This window comes from Sturnira hondurensis, unplaced genomic scaffold (genome assembly GCF_014824575.4).
Source record: "Sturnira hondurensis isolate 20B ecotype Veracruz unplaced genomic scaffold, ASM1482457v3 Scaffold0008196, whole genome shotgun sequence".
Classification (NCBI taxonomy): domain Eukaryota; kingdom Metazoa; phylum Chordata; class Mammalia; order Chiroptera; family Phyllostomidae; genus Sturnira; species Sturnira hondurensis.
Genome location: NW_028080827.1, coordinates 7,368,763 through 7,383,893, shown reverse-complemented (window position 1 = coordinate 7,383,893; position 15,131 = coordinate 7,368,763). Strand labels below are relative to the sequence as shown.

Below are 15,131 nucleotides of genomic sequence, written 5' to 3'. Positions count from 1 at the left end.
TACTTCAGTAGTTGCAATTAGTTGCTCTTTACTTGATGTGACAAACCCATACCTCTGAATATCTATTGATACTTTTTACTGAATCAAACATGTATTTTTTTTCAATCGAAATTAGTGGAGTTTTAGCACAGCTGAAATGTAACCTCAAACTGCTCTAAACTTGGTGTCTGGGGAGGCTGGGGCAGGCAGCCGCAGGGAGAGCGCATTGGAGGGGCGACCAAAGCAGTTTCTCTGGTGGCCTTTTCACATTCCCAGTATTCACACACATTTCCACTCGTCATTTTCCTTCTGCACCTCATTTTACTTCATCCCTGTCCTGACCTCCTACGTCCCTGATGGCTTTCATTACATGGTATTTAAGGCTGATGAATTATCATTCCTGATAGACAATTCAATTTTCTAAAACACTAGCCTGTCTGGAAAATGACTAATTTGAGCCACTGTTCCAACTCTGAAACTCAGTACCCACTGCCAGTCCTTCCCACCACACCTTGTAAATCGAGGCACATCTCATCCTGAGATTGTTAAAATAAGGATAAAAACACCGATTTCAATAGTTTCACTAGTTTCGGTCTTTTAAGTAGGTTGGCCTATGAGTTTTATTTTGCGAGCCACTGGTGGTCATGATAACCATTAACGTGTGTGTGTTATTTGTTGACTAAATAGCATTTGATATTCTTTTAATGTGCTCTCTTCTGTTACCACGTCTCTCACCTGTGATGCAATGGGACACTCCCCCTGTGTTAAAAGAGCCAAGAGTAAACTTTTTTGGTGAACACATCTATAGAGTTGGCAGTTAATGTTAAAATCTGTCAAATAGCCCTTCCAAAATTATACTTGTGAAATATATAGAAAAATAAATTGATCTACTTAATTTATATTGATTAATTGCAGTTTTTGTCTCATTTAAATGTCATATTGATTTTCAGTATATTTTCTGAAGTTGATCCCTTTAGCTTTCAGCTTCTGTATATAGAAAGAATTGTACTCTCAAATTTTGTTTTGATTTAAATAACATGTTAATGAGATCCTAGCAATTAACTTTTATATTGGTAAAGGCTTTCTGGTTAAGGTAACATTAAATGTTTGCAGATTATGAGTCGCCTTCATGTCGTGTATGAGGCACACTAGTACAGTAATGTCAGAAATGGACAAGAAATTCGCATTCTGAAAAGTTGTATATAGAAAATATGTGTGTTTAGTATATCTACAGAAAATACAATGCAGGTAATAAGTATTACTCTCCTTAAGAAGTAGAAATAACTTTCCGGGGAATTTAGAGGAATGAGTTATTCAGCGTGGGGGTAAGTGGGCTGAGTGGTGGATTGGGGAAGTTTTACAGGTGGCTTTCAGAGATTGGTTGCTATAGACACGGCTGGCGGTAGGAAGGGAGGGAGAAGACCGTTTTATTTGTTTACAGTTTAATTTAATAACAAACATGACAGGAACAGCACAGAAGACAGACAAAAACATACTTGCATGTAGAACAACTCAAAAGTATAGTGAATGGATGGGATCTGCTGTATGATAAAATGCTATAAACACCATGTAGTTGCTATTAGTAAGCAGTTTATTTGTTTTAAGAAAATCCAAATGCTGGCATTGTCCAGAAAAATTTAACAGGTTTATTTATGTTGTTACAAAGTTGAACTGCGTGAAACTTGTTTACTGAAACACCTTGACTTGCATTAATGCTTTATGTCCCCTCATTTTTATACTTGAAAAAGTCACACACAAATGAAAATGGGAAAATGGCCAATATCTGATTTCTGGCCTTTATTTTCCACTTGGAATCATATACTTAGATACCTTTTTGACCCCATGGGGAAAAAAATATCTAACGTTCAGAACAACCATAACAGGAAGAAGAGAAATTTTTTTAAAGAATGAACTTGTTTCCCATCATAATGGATTCTTAAGCACTTTCTCCACGTATGTAGTGTGCTAGCGGGCTGTCTTTTGGCATAATTGTTACACGTTGGCATGGATAGCACACAGGTTGGTGTCTTCAAAAAGGTCAACCAGATAGTCTTCACTTGCCTCCTGCAAAGCACCAGTAGCTACACTCTGGAAGCACAGATCTGTTTTGAAGTACTGAGCAGTTTCTCACACCATACGCTGGAGGGGAAGTTTGGGAATCAGAAGTTCAATGGACTTCTGATAAAGTCTAATTTCACGGAGTGCGATACTACCAGGCCTATAAGGTGAGTTTCTTCACCTCACCAGTGGAGGGCGCATTCTCGTGAGGCTGTGATAGCCAGTTGCTTCCTCCGTGCATTACCACCCGTCAATTTGCTCACCGTCTGTCTGCCTTGTACAAACCATGGTATAGGGGCCTCTTTATTTACTCACCTTCTCCTTTGGGTAGAGCTCGGCGAACTGGCAGGGGTGCTGGCGTTAGCATCAGTGACTGCAAACATCGGAAGAAGACCTTTTTAAGTACAGGAAATGTTATTTTGAAATAGTCGAGGGATTGGGAAATGTGGACCTGTATTAGGAAGTTCGGCTGGAAAACATGGCGTGAGAAGGCACTCTTGATTTTTCTCTTCCCCTGTCCTTTCTCTAGCCTTCAACTCAGGTTCTCGGACCAACCTTGATTCCTCAAGCTGGGACCAACATTCATCAAAATCTACTAAATTTCTTCTTTCCACTGCTGCCAACATACCCTAAGCCATTAATATTTCTTCCCTGGATAACTGCTGTAGTTGTAACATCACTTTTTATTCCCGCCTACTCGTTCATGCTGCGGCCTTAATCTGTCCCCCTCACCACCCTGCTTCCGTCCTTAACGGAACCTCTTAAGATGTCCCAAGCTCATTCCTGCTTCTGTTCAACACGCTTTTTTTCCCACTAAACACCTCCCCTGGTTCATAGTTTGGCTGGCTATTTTTCAATCCAGTCTCAGCTCAACTTTTAACTTCCTTAGAGGGAGGTCTAATTCATTACTGACTCCAGCACCTAGAAACAGCGTATACCCACTCAAATGCTTGTTGAAGAAGTAAAATAGAATATTGGGTTGGAAATGTAAGTGGAAAACCAGATTAAAGATATGGATAAAGAATGCATGCTTGATTCTTTGGTTTCAGCCATGTGTAGCCTTCATTGACATAGGACTTTATACTCATTATTTCTGTGAATGAAGAAATGTCAAAGAGGTCATAAACTTCACAACGGAAATTGGTATACCTGATACCCATGGCAAGGATGTATTAACTGCTGGCTGCTTCTCTGTTCTTGCATGTGATCATAACCTTGCAAGCATTCTTTGTCTGATTTCCGAGGCTCTTTACTGACCCATTTTCAATAATTTAGACTGACCAATGTATTGTAGGTTTTCTGCATCTATACAAGCTAATATTTCTGATGGCAGTGTATAAATGAAAGTTGCCATTTGTTTAAATTACTACTGAAATGATCACTGTAGGGTAGCCAAATTTTAACTGAACAATGAAGACCAGGAGTAGACTCCAGCGGGCAGCTTTCTGCCAAGCCACTCTTGTAAGTTACAGAACACGATCCTTTCATAGTTTCCTTAATTCTCAACTACTTTAATATCAATATTATGAGAAGCCTGATCACTATGGACATATTTACTAAAAGATAGACTAAAAACTTGAAAGATAGATTGAAAACTTACATATGAGTTAGGTCTATGGCTTGTGTTGCCAGCTGGGATAATTAAGGTGGTCATACATAGTATTATTCCTACTAAGTTTATTTTGACAGGTGTATGTCAACTTTTACAAAGCATTACACTTGTTTTCCCACCTTGTAACTCCTGGGTATATTCTGTATTGCCACCTAGTTGTAGCATATTGTCATCCCCATGAGGGATGTAGCTACAAGGGTCAGAAGCAAAGGGAGGAGAAAGTTCCAATAGGAGGAAGATGACCTACAGTGTGGAGTGTAGCAGAGCAGTGGGAAGAGTAGGACCTGAAAAACTGCCAGCAGCTGTGGAAATTGGTTTCACTGATGGGAAAGAGTGATTTCCATGGAGAAGGTATGTTTGGGCTTGGGCAGAGAGGTAGAAGGATGACATGAACAACCAAAGATGGATTAGTGGTGAGGACGTTCTTTTGGGAGATTGTGAGGTACTGAGAGAAGATGAAAAACTTGTTTAATGTAGGAAAGATTTGAATATGGTTATAGGCAAAACAGATAGGGAAAAAAAACATGTAGGGGAGGCAAGGGCTGGAATCAAGGGCAGGTGAAGAGATCACCCTTGGCACGTCTTTCAAAGGGTGGATGACCAGAGTTCAGTGGGGAAAGAGCACTAGAGGAGCGCTCACCCAATGACCTTCGTCCCATCCAAGTCGTGACAGTATTTTCAAGAGAAGCAAATGGAACAAATGCAGGGCACCAGTCACAGGGTAAGTATACAGTAAGGAATGATAGAACTGATGGTTGGTTCTAAATTAAATCGTTAGACTTGTTGTCCCGCTCCTATGAAAGCATACTTGGACGTGATTCAGAACCCCAGTAGCATAGGAGGGCGCGATGAAAAGGTTTGTGAATGACAGATACACTTCCATCTCCAAGTTGCGCTCCCTAGAGGGGGAACTACTCGAAACGGTCAAGCTGTTTTTGTTTTTTTTTCCAGTAGTTGCTCCCATAACTCTCCATAATATGTTTATACCCCTGTTTCCTTGATTTTTTAAGTTTAGGCATAATTTACTGGTTTTCAAAACTGATGAAAATTTAACTCATGACACTTCCTACATTCCTCACATTCTCCTTCTCAGATCATAGTGTCATTACTCATTGCTCCTGCATAGACTTTTTCACAATGTCTAATAATGTATTTTTGCCTTTATTTTATTGGCTGTCAACAGTACTTCTTAGCTTGCTAGTGTGTAAGATGACAATATCAATACCCCTATGTTTCCTTTCGACTCTCCTCCCTTTTCTCTCTCTTTTTTTACTTTATTTATTTTTAGAAAGAAGGGAGGGGAGGGAGAAAGGGACAAACATCAACTGGTTGCCTCTCGCTCACCCCCAACCGGGGACCTGCAGCCTAGGCGTGTGCCCTGACTGGGAACCAAACCTGCGACCCTTTGGTTTGCAGGCTGGCCCTTGACCCACTGAGCCACGCCAGCCAGCGTTCTCCTCCCTTCTCTCAGTGTTTGTCCTCTGTATTCTTACAATTCCATTATGAAGGTTGATAACATTTACATTCTATTTTATGATCATTAATAGTCCTCAGCTGTATAGGTTGATAGATAAAGTTCACTGCAGATCACAATTTACTATGATTACATTTCCTTCTATAGCTTTTTATTTTTCTTTGTGTTTTTTTAAATTATATTTTCCCACTGGTCTTTTGGCTTCTATCATAGCTGCAATTATTTTATGTCTCCTACCATGTCTAGTTTTCTAGAGCCTTTTGCTCTAGAAAACTCTCCCCTGGAGGCCACCTCGTCCTTGCTTCAATCTGAACTTGTTGCCTTCTCACCCTAATACACAGCTTGGCTGCTGCTCTGAACACACTGGATCCATTGTGTTCTATATTCCATGTTTGACAGCCCTTGCTTTTTGCCTTTGTTTTAGGTAAGATCCCCTAGAAGTAGAAGTTTGAAAAGGCTCGTGAATTGTTGTAAGCATCATAAATATCTTTCTCCAACTTGTGGCTTGTCTTGTATTTGTAGGGCCTTCTGTGGATACACTTCTAGTTATATTTCAGAAACATTTCAAATATATCTGCAAAAACGGAATGTTCTCCTCCCCCGTGTGTTAATTGCTCACCCTCTGATACACAATAAGCACTTCCACATAATACTTTTATCACTCAATCACCGTGCATTCTAATTGACTTCATGCAGTTAGTTACCTCCTTTCCACAAAAGGTAATGTAATTACTTTGCTCTAGCACTTAGCCCAGTGCCTGGCCAGAGTAAGTGCCCGATAAGTGTTTCTGTGAAGAAATTACACCCCTGAGACTAGCCATTCCCTTTCACCCCTGCTATACCACCCTATCGCAAATTCATAATGCTCTTATCACAAATCAGGGCTCTTATCCCAAATTCATAAGGCTGGCTCCTTTAATCAGATCACTTACCAAATTGTTGGAATGCTAGAGAAACAGTCAGATGTACATCTAGGAATGGCCCCAGAAACGTACTCCAGGGGGGAAACTGCTGCTACTGCTGCCACCCCAAACATGGGGGGCCATGTAGCCATTTGATGTAGCCATTGTTGTCCTCCAGACTTGGCCACCTCTGCTGCCACCTTCATTGCCAAGTGGAAGTTCTGGGCAGAGCCTGTTTCGTGTATCCTAAGGATCCCAGCCCTTGTGCAGACGAATCTGGTAGACTAGGTCATATGACTGCATCCAAGCAGCGAAAGAAGTGTGGACTGGAATCTTGGTTTTTCTATCAGGAGGCAGGACTAAGGTAGAAATTTTCTTAAAATACAGAAAAGAGGACAGGCAGACAAATACGATAGATGTCATTATACCTTCTAATGGTCCAATACAAGAGTCTCCTAAACTATACAGCAAGGTTGTAACCCAATTAAGTCAGAACACTTGTACAGTCCTAATCTCTGACCTACTTATCTTTCCTGGCTGACCCCAGAGTTTATTATTTTCCTCATCAAAAATGTTCTTTCAGCCCTGGCTGGTGTGGCTCAGTGGATGGAGTGCCAGCCTGCAAGCCAAAGGGTCGCCAGTTCAATTCCCAGTCAGGGCACATGCTTGGGTTGCAGGCCAGGTTCCCAATGTGGGTATGTGAGAGGCAAGCACACATTTATATTTCTCTCCCTCTCTTTCTCCCCTGTCTAAAAATGAATAAACAAATACAAATCTTCTTTTAAAATGTGCTTTCAGAAGTCCTTCATTTCTTGGTTCTGCTTCCACTGAATCCTGCAACATGGCAGAAACAGGCACCTGGACCGGGAGTGAACATGTGGGAGAGAGAGGACGGAAAATTTGATTAATACTATCTTAAAATTATATGGTGCAGTCCAGTTTCCAATACACTTTCTCCCCTCATTTGAATCTATCAACAATATACATTTAAGTTTTCCTGTTTTTGCTAATTAAAAAAAAGATAGGCTCGGGTTTCTCACTGTTGGAAAATTTATAGATAAGCAAGAGCGGGGCGGCTAGAATGATTTCTGTGGTAATGGATTAGAGTTGGAGACATTAGTATGAACTTATGTTTAATTTATAGTTTCCTACATATATTAATAGAATTATGTACATACACAGGTTAGTATACACCTATTTCCTTGCTCTGTGGCTGATGTGGCTTAGAAATAAAACCAACACCCCAAGAGCAATGAGGCCCACATCTTGGTTTCGAACATCCTCCAAGGAAAGGAACCAGCGCTTCTGGGAGACACGGCTGATTCTAGGGCGGGGGAAGAGATACTGGGACTTGGATGATAATCTCATTGGTTAGAACAGGGCAGTCTAAATAAAGACTGGAGAGTCCCTTCCTAAAGGCTTTATACAGCATATGGCACCCTGGGACTCTGGCTTGACTTTAGAGAGGAGATGTTGACCAAGGTATAGATGAGTCTGCAGAACAGCATAGTGCTAAGAGATAAGGGAGTGCTGTTGGTGGGGGGGGCGGGGAGGCAAAAAACAAAATGAACCGAAAACAACCCTTCCACAATGATGAGGGTGCGGTGTAAGTCGAAAGGACAGGAACCAACTGGAAGGTCCCAATGGCTACAGCTCGAACAGCTTCAGCAACAAAGTATCAGATTATAACCGAAAATATAAATACGAGGAGCCTATATGTACATGAATAAATAATTGAATGAATAAATGGGGGAGATGAGACAAATCACCCATGTAGAAGAATTCCAAATGTATGTCCATACTTGGTCCTCAAGGAGATGGAGCGTAACTTCCCAGCACTATGGGTGGGCTGCTCAGGGCTGAGCTCATTCAGAAGAGCACGGGCCCGTATCAGTGCGCTGTGGCTGCCATAGCAAAGTATCACAGACGAAGTGGCTTAAACAAAAATTTATTTTCTCACTTTTCCAGAGGCTCGAAGTCCAAGATCAAGGCGTTGGCAAGTTTGGTTTCCTCTGCGGCACCCCCAGCTTGAAGCAGGCCGTCTTCTCCCCGGGTCTTCACGTAGTCTTCCCTTATACATGTCTGTGTCCATGTCTGCTCTCTTCTAAGGGCGCTAGAAGGTCATGTCGGATTAAGGTGCGATTGACCTCGTTTTATCAACTACCTTTTTAAAGACACTATCTCAAAAGACAGTCACATTCTGAATTACGAGGGCAGGGGTTTAGGACTTCAGTCAATGGATTGTGAAGGGCACGATTCAGCCTATTGCAGGGGGAAGAGAATTAACTGCAACGGAGGTACTTGATACTACGTGAGCCAGGTGATCGCGGGCAACATCATGGTGATGTCATGTCATGTTGATAGTATGGCCTTTGATGCGATAAAAATGCCACTTTACCTCTGCAGTCTTCCTCACAAAAATTCATTGTCCCAATGTAATTAAGACTGAGGGACACCGTAAAAATACTTGACTAGTAGTACTCAAAACTGTCATCAAAAACAAGGAAAGGGAGAGGCTGACGGCTAGGAAGATCCAAGTGAGACATACAATTAAATGCAGTCTCCTGGGTGGGATGCTGGAATGTAAAAGGACGTGAGGTGAAAATTAAGGAAATCTGAATAAGGTATGGGCTTTTGGTAATGATAATATATCAATATTGGTTCATTAATTATAGCAAATGCACCATACCTATATAAGGTGTTAATAATAAGGTGAATGGTTGGGTTTTTTAAATCTATTTGGCCTGTTACAACAAAATACTGTAGGCTGACTTGTGGCATATAGACAATAAAAATTTATTTCTTACAGTTCTGGAGGCTGGGAAGAGCAAGTTCAAGGTGCCACAGATTCAGGGTCTAGTGAGAGCCAGCTTCCTCATAGATGGCTGTCTATTCACTATAACCTCAGAGGGTGGAAAGGTGAGGAAGCTTTCTTTGGCCTCTTTCGTACGGGCACCAGTGCCATTCATGAGGACTCCACCATCAGGACCGGGTCACCTCCACAGCTTCCACCTCCTACCATCACTGGGGGGTGGGGATTTCACAATGAATTTGCGGGGAGGGGGCAAAAACATGACGTTCGTTGCATGGGGCACATGGGAACTCTATTATCTTTGAAGTTTTCCTAGAAATCTAAATAAAACTATTCTAAAATTATTTTTAGTTTATTAAAAAACAAACAAGACTCAGGTTGAATAGGTGGCTCACCCCAGATTAGAATGGGGACTAGAATCTAGGTCATTGGAATCTGAGTCATTTTCACGACTGAGGAATTTCCACCACTACCACACGGATGGCAGCTGGGTGTCTGTGGTTGCTGGAGGTACAGGATGAATGTGACCAAGTACCTACTTCAAAGGAAACAATTCAGGAACACCAAGGCAATGTGAGCAATGAGTGGGATGGATTTAGGAAGACAGTATTTCAAGATGCAGAACAACCAGCTGAATCAGGCACCGCAGGGCTAGGCATAAAGGTGTAGAGACTGGTCAAATGTGTAGTCAGCACACAGGCTAGAAGACTGGGAACAAAGGGCCAGAGGTCAGACAAATATTTTAGGAAACACAAGATTAGAATCTAGAATTAGGGTAATAGGTATAGGGAATAAAAATAATTGTACCTTTTGAGTTAAGTACTGTTCTTTTTTATTCTCCCTGCCTGGGGAGCCATGAAGTGTGGCTAGGCCTAAGCTCACAGGTGAGGGGCAGCTAGGATAACCGGCGGGAGCTGGGGAAACGAAGGCATGGGCGGCTAGGAGCTCCTGATGCCTGCCGTTCATCTTCCGGAAATCTCTTGGATCAGTCTGACTGTATTCTTCACTTTGGCTTTTCTGCCTCTTAGTCCAGTTCCCTCACTGTTCAATTACGTATCCTTCAATCGTAAGCAACTTCCCATCCATACCACCATGTGGGTCTTTTTTTTTCTTTTCTTTTACCATTTGGGTTTTTCAATGAGCTATTTGGGGTTTTTCCCTACTGGCCCAGATGTCTCTTATGACCAGTGCCTAGTCCCCTGAAACATTAAATATTAGCATCTGTAAATGCCAACTGATATACTATAACCAGTAACAGTACTTTGCCTCTGCCTCTAGAATTGGACCCACTTTACAGAATTAAAATCAGTACTTTCTGAGACCATGCAGCATAGACTGCCCCTTCCCCTGGCCCCTGAGCCACCGGTTGCATTGAGCTTTCCCAGGCCAGGGACCACATCCCATTTGTCTCCAGCTTTATCATCTGAAGTGCTGGTACACAGTAGGCTGTCAGTAATTTTCTTAAATTGAATAAACCAGACTATTATGGATTGAATTGTGTTCCCCCAAAAGACGTTGACATCCTAACCCCCAGTGCTATGAGAACTTATTTGGAAATAGGGCCTTTGCAGATGACCAAATTAAGATGTGGTCATTAGGGTGGGCCCTAATTCAGTATGACTACGTCCTTAGAAAAAGAGGACACAGACACACACACACACACACACACACACACACACACACACAGGGAGAGCACCACGTGAAGATGAAGACAGAGACTCCGGTGATGCAGCAGAAGGCAGTGAACACCAAATACTGCTAGCAAACCACGGGGACACAAGAGAGAGGCATGGGACGGATCCTCTCTCCCAGCTCCTAAAAGGAACCAACCCTACTAACACCTTCATCTGGGTCTTCTGGCCTCTGTATCATGAGTACAACACTGTTTAAGTCACCCAGCTTGTGGGACTTTATTACAATAGCCCTAGCAAACTAATACACGTATCACCTTCACCTTCTATCTTTCTTTTAAAAAAAAGTTGTTATTGATCTTAGACAGACAAAGGAATGGAAAGAGAGAGACATCAACTTGTTGTTCCACTTCTATGCATTCATTGGTTGATTCTGGTATGTACCCTGACTGGGGATCAAACCTGCAACCTCGGCGTTTCAGGATGATGCTCTGTGCAACCGAGCACCCAGCCAGGGCTCTACCTTTTTAATTGCCTACTGTTCTGACTAGAATGTAGGCTCCATGAGGCCAGATATTTTATCTGTTTTGTTCATTCATGAATTCTCAGCATGTAGAACCATTTCTGGCACATTGTAATGCTCAATGTTTATTGAAAAAAGTAATACCCACAAATATTTTGGAGGAGAGGGATTTTTCACATTATTTTGTACACTTGATTTGAAAAAACCTACATGAAAATGTTCCCAATTATAAAGCAGTAATTGATAACTATCAATTAAAAAATAAAACCTACAATGTTTTCTGGCTCCCCTCTAGAAGGAGGAAATCCTAACCCCTCAGAAGTTGTATCTATTGCTGGTGTATTGCTGCTTGCCTACTGACCAAGTTCTTGGGACTGTGAGTCCATGTAGGTAACGCAGGGGAGGCCAGCCATCAGGGCTCCTTGTTGCTTCTGTCTTGTAGGTCTACTCCTCTTCTGAATGATGTAAAAAGTAAGGTCAAGGCAGCAAAGCTGTCTCCGCCTCATCCCTACTACCTTCCTCCTTCTAGCGCCCCAAATATTGGAGTGGTTGAATGAACATATTCAGGAATTAAAGAAAGAGTAATTTTCATTTTTTCTCCCTGTCATTAAAACACACACACACACACACACAAACACACACACACACACACACACATATCAGTTTTTTAGTGTTTTCTAAGTGTAGGGGAAAAATATTTCCCTCATCCTTCTTACAGTCCCTGGATGGGTCAAAATTAAACTGACAAAGACAGATTAACAGGAGAAAGGCATACAAACATATTAAGTTTAACATGACACAGGAACCTTCACAAGGAAATGAAGACCCAAAGAAATGGCAAAAACTACTTGCTTTTATTGAACAAAGAAATAATTGTGGAAGAGTCACTAAACTATATAGGGAGGCTAAAGGAATATAAAATTTATTTCAATAAGGTCTGTATAGAATTCTCTTGGTCTTAACTTTTTGTCCTTGGTTTTAAGAATATTACTTTCCTTCTGGTATAGAGAGGGCATCTTCAACACAGAATTTCATCTCCTGCTTTTAGGATAAAGAAGGAAGGTCAGTGTTTTTCTTATAGTTGCTGTTTTTCAAGTGCCCCTTGAAATAGTCCTTTGCCCAAATGGCATACCCTGGGGTGACATGCCCTGAACTCCTTCATCAGCATACTCGGCCTTTCTCAACAGTTCAGGGATGTAGGTATTCTCCCAAGGGCAAGAGAACAGAATGGTTTCCACCTTACACAGGGTGTGAAGGGATGCAAGGGGGTAGAACTGAAGTCTCTTAAATCTCACTCCAGTGCCCTTTCAGTACTGGTCCTAACTGCACATGTGATCCCGTTTTATGTAAGGGCAATTAAGGCGGGATCCCAAAACACGAGGATTCAATTTTAGAATTGTAAGGAGCACAGAAAATTCTGCAGGACTTTGCCACCTTTTCCTCTAGCATCTATGAAGAGACCATGGGCAGTGAGTAAGAGAAGGAGAGGCTTGAGTTCCTGGGAGTGAGGACTGGCCCCAAGTGTCCTCCTGCATCAACCTTCTTCTTTCAAATGCACATGCACGACACGCACGCAGCCAAGGCCCCAACCTTGGGAGACGGTCTTGATGGAAGCCATCGCAGATTCACATGCAGACACTGGGCACCCCTTAGAGTTCAAAGAAATAAGAAAGATGAACACACTAAAAAGAAGCTGGGTTTAAATATATATGGAGAATAATCAACGAGGAATGAAGATGTGGGTGGGAAGGAGGTAGATAGAGGGTGAAGACAGCATTGTGGGTTTGGGCGTGCTAAGACCACATTCTTGAGCGGGATGTGCAAAGATAACAACGAGCAGACTGAATACCACTTCTGAGATTTCTTTGGGCTTCTGATTCAGAACTACATTGTACGTATGAACCCCTCCACACTCACAAAGGCCCTCGGATGGCATCCGGATCAGCAGGATCATACATGGTGGGGATACACCGGGGACAGGAGCAGGGCTGGAGATCAGGGTAGTAACAGGGTAGACTCTTAGGCCGCCCCCTGAGGGCATCTCTTCAAGGCTCCCAAGTTTCTGTAGCTTAACACAGGCCACTACGCTCTGGAGTCACAAAACGAGCCTGCTGCAGATACCAAGGTGCTGGATGACTTGGTGATTCCGTACGTCAGATTCTTGAGATCCGAGCCTGGCCTCTACAGCTAACAAGGCTCTTTTGGAATTCTATGGCCTTCCAGAATCCTCCCCCCAAGTCCTCTCCCCAGAAATGCTTCTTAGGACGGGAGAAGCAGTCCTTTAGCACCTGGATACCCTTAGTGGCACGAGCTATCGCCGCCCCTCTCGGGGTTAGCTTATTCCGCACTATCTAGGGCTCTGTTGAGGTTGGGGGCGTCCCGGAGGCCACGCGCCCCCCAGGGCCGGTGTGTGGCCCGCGGGAGACCTGGGGGAGCGCCGGCCGGCCGCCAGACGATGCTCGGAGCCCGCAGCCCGGGGGAGGCGGTGTGAGCCCGCGAGAGCCCGGAGCGACCGCGCTCGAGCGCAGCCTCCTCCCGCTCCCACAATGCACAGGGCGGCGGCGGCGGCGGCAGCATCACCGGCCGCCGAGGGGGCTGCGGCGGCCACTCCGAGGGCGCGGGGCACGCGGGGCGCTCGAAGCTGCTCCCGGTGAGACCCAGCGCGATGGCGAGGCTCCCGCGAGCCGCCAGCGCCTGAGGCGCCCCGCCCCACCCGGCCCCGCCCGGCCCTGCCCTGCGCCCCGCGGCGGCAGCCTGGGCGCTTCCTAGTCGGCGCGGGCGGCTGCCCAGGCGGAGCGCGGCCTCCGCACCCGCGTGGGCACCGACGCCGCGGGCTCGCCATGGCCGCGTCCGAGCTCTACACAAAGGTAGGGCGCCCCGCGGGTGGTGGGAGGCGGCCGCCCGGGCCGCGGCGCCGGCTGTCAGGCAGGGGTCGGGAGGGGCTGCGGCGCCACCCCCTTTCCGAGCGTTTCCAAACCCGGGCCCTGCCTGTCTGTTGCCCGCAGAGGCGCCTTCCTCTTTCGCGCGGTGGGGATGATGAAGGCAGCGGAGGGAGGCGGGCCTCGTGGTCTGTATCTGGCCCCTGACACCTGGGCCCCTTTCCTGGGCTGGGAGCAGAGCATTTCTGGAAAGGGGGATTTAGTAGGGCGGGCCCGGGTCAGGAGTGCGCAACCCTCCGGTTCGCTTTAGGGAAAAATCCGGGCTGGTGGGAGATGCTCGTCTGGTCGATCAGATGGTCCCTCCCTTGGGAACACGAGCTTAAAATAACGTCCGGTGCCACTTCTACCGCCAGCCAGCCTTTCTGTGAGATTATGTGGAATCCTGCAAACTGTCAGCAGCCAATTTTCACCCTTAGTTGCCGGGTTTCAGATCGCTGCCCTGGGGGTGGTGAGCCCCTGCGAGGATGCAGCCGGATAAATGGAAGCTGATTCACCGGTGGGGATGGTCCTTTCTCATTTGTCGCTGGGAGTTTGCAACCTGCTTGTAATCCTTAGAGCCTTGTTAGACTCCATATCTTCACCATACACTGAGGCGAGCCTTTTCCTCTGGGTTTAATAAAGGGATTTTTTCATAATGCTGACATCAGTATTCTCGGGTCTGGTAATCTCTAAATGGCATGTTTTGGGGAACTGCCCCTTTGAAGACTGTCCTGAAAATTTGTCTTGGGCAGTGTGTGGTGTCCTTTGTGAATATGTGTAATCATGGTATTTTATACTGTAACTCATAGGTGTAGGTAAGAGTTTTGTCAGCTGTTAATTATCTCTAATTACCATTAACAAAATGGCCTTGACTTTTCAAGTTCACATTTGCAGCAGAATCTCTATTTAGGATTCTAGAATCATTGCTTCCAAATGAGACCTAAGTAAGCCCAGGACCCAAGTTGCAGCACGTTAGGGAGAAAAGAGGTCTGGACTCAACATCAAGAGAACAGGATTCTAGCCCAGGTGTTTTCACCTACTGTGCGACCTTGGCTCTTCAGTGAATGAGGTTAATTGTATGTGCCCCGCCTCTCTTACAAAGCTGTTGTGAGGATTAAACTTACAAATAAATAGGAAACCTTTTTGTAACCTGTGAATGTCTCTACAAACATGAATTATATGATTAATTTCTTCAACCATGAAATGAAGAGCTTTCTTGGAA

The 15,131-nt window shown here is 44.3% G+C and overlaps 1 protein-coding gene across 4 annotated transcripts in view; it reads left to right on the top strand.

Moving 5' to 3' along the window:
- Positions 1-13,558: 13,558 nt before the first annotated feature.
- Positions 13,559-15,131, top strand: part of MYO5A (myosin VA) — a 185,177-nt gene continuing 183,604 nt past the window's right edge. For all 4 annotated transcript variants that reach the window (XM_037054650.1, XM_037054649.1, XM_037054648.1 and 1 more), the window contains exon 1: positions 13,559-13,858. In XM_037054650.1, coding sequence (XP_036910545.1) covers positions 13,832-13,858 — 27 coding nt within the window. In that variant the 5' untranslated portion in view covers positions 13,559-13,831. The remainder of the gene's footprint in view (positions 13,859-15,131) is intronic.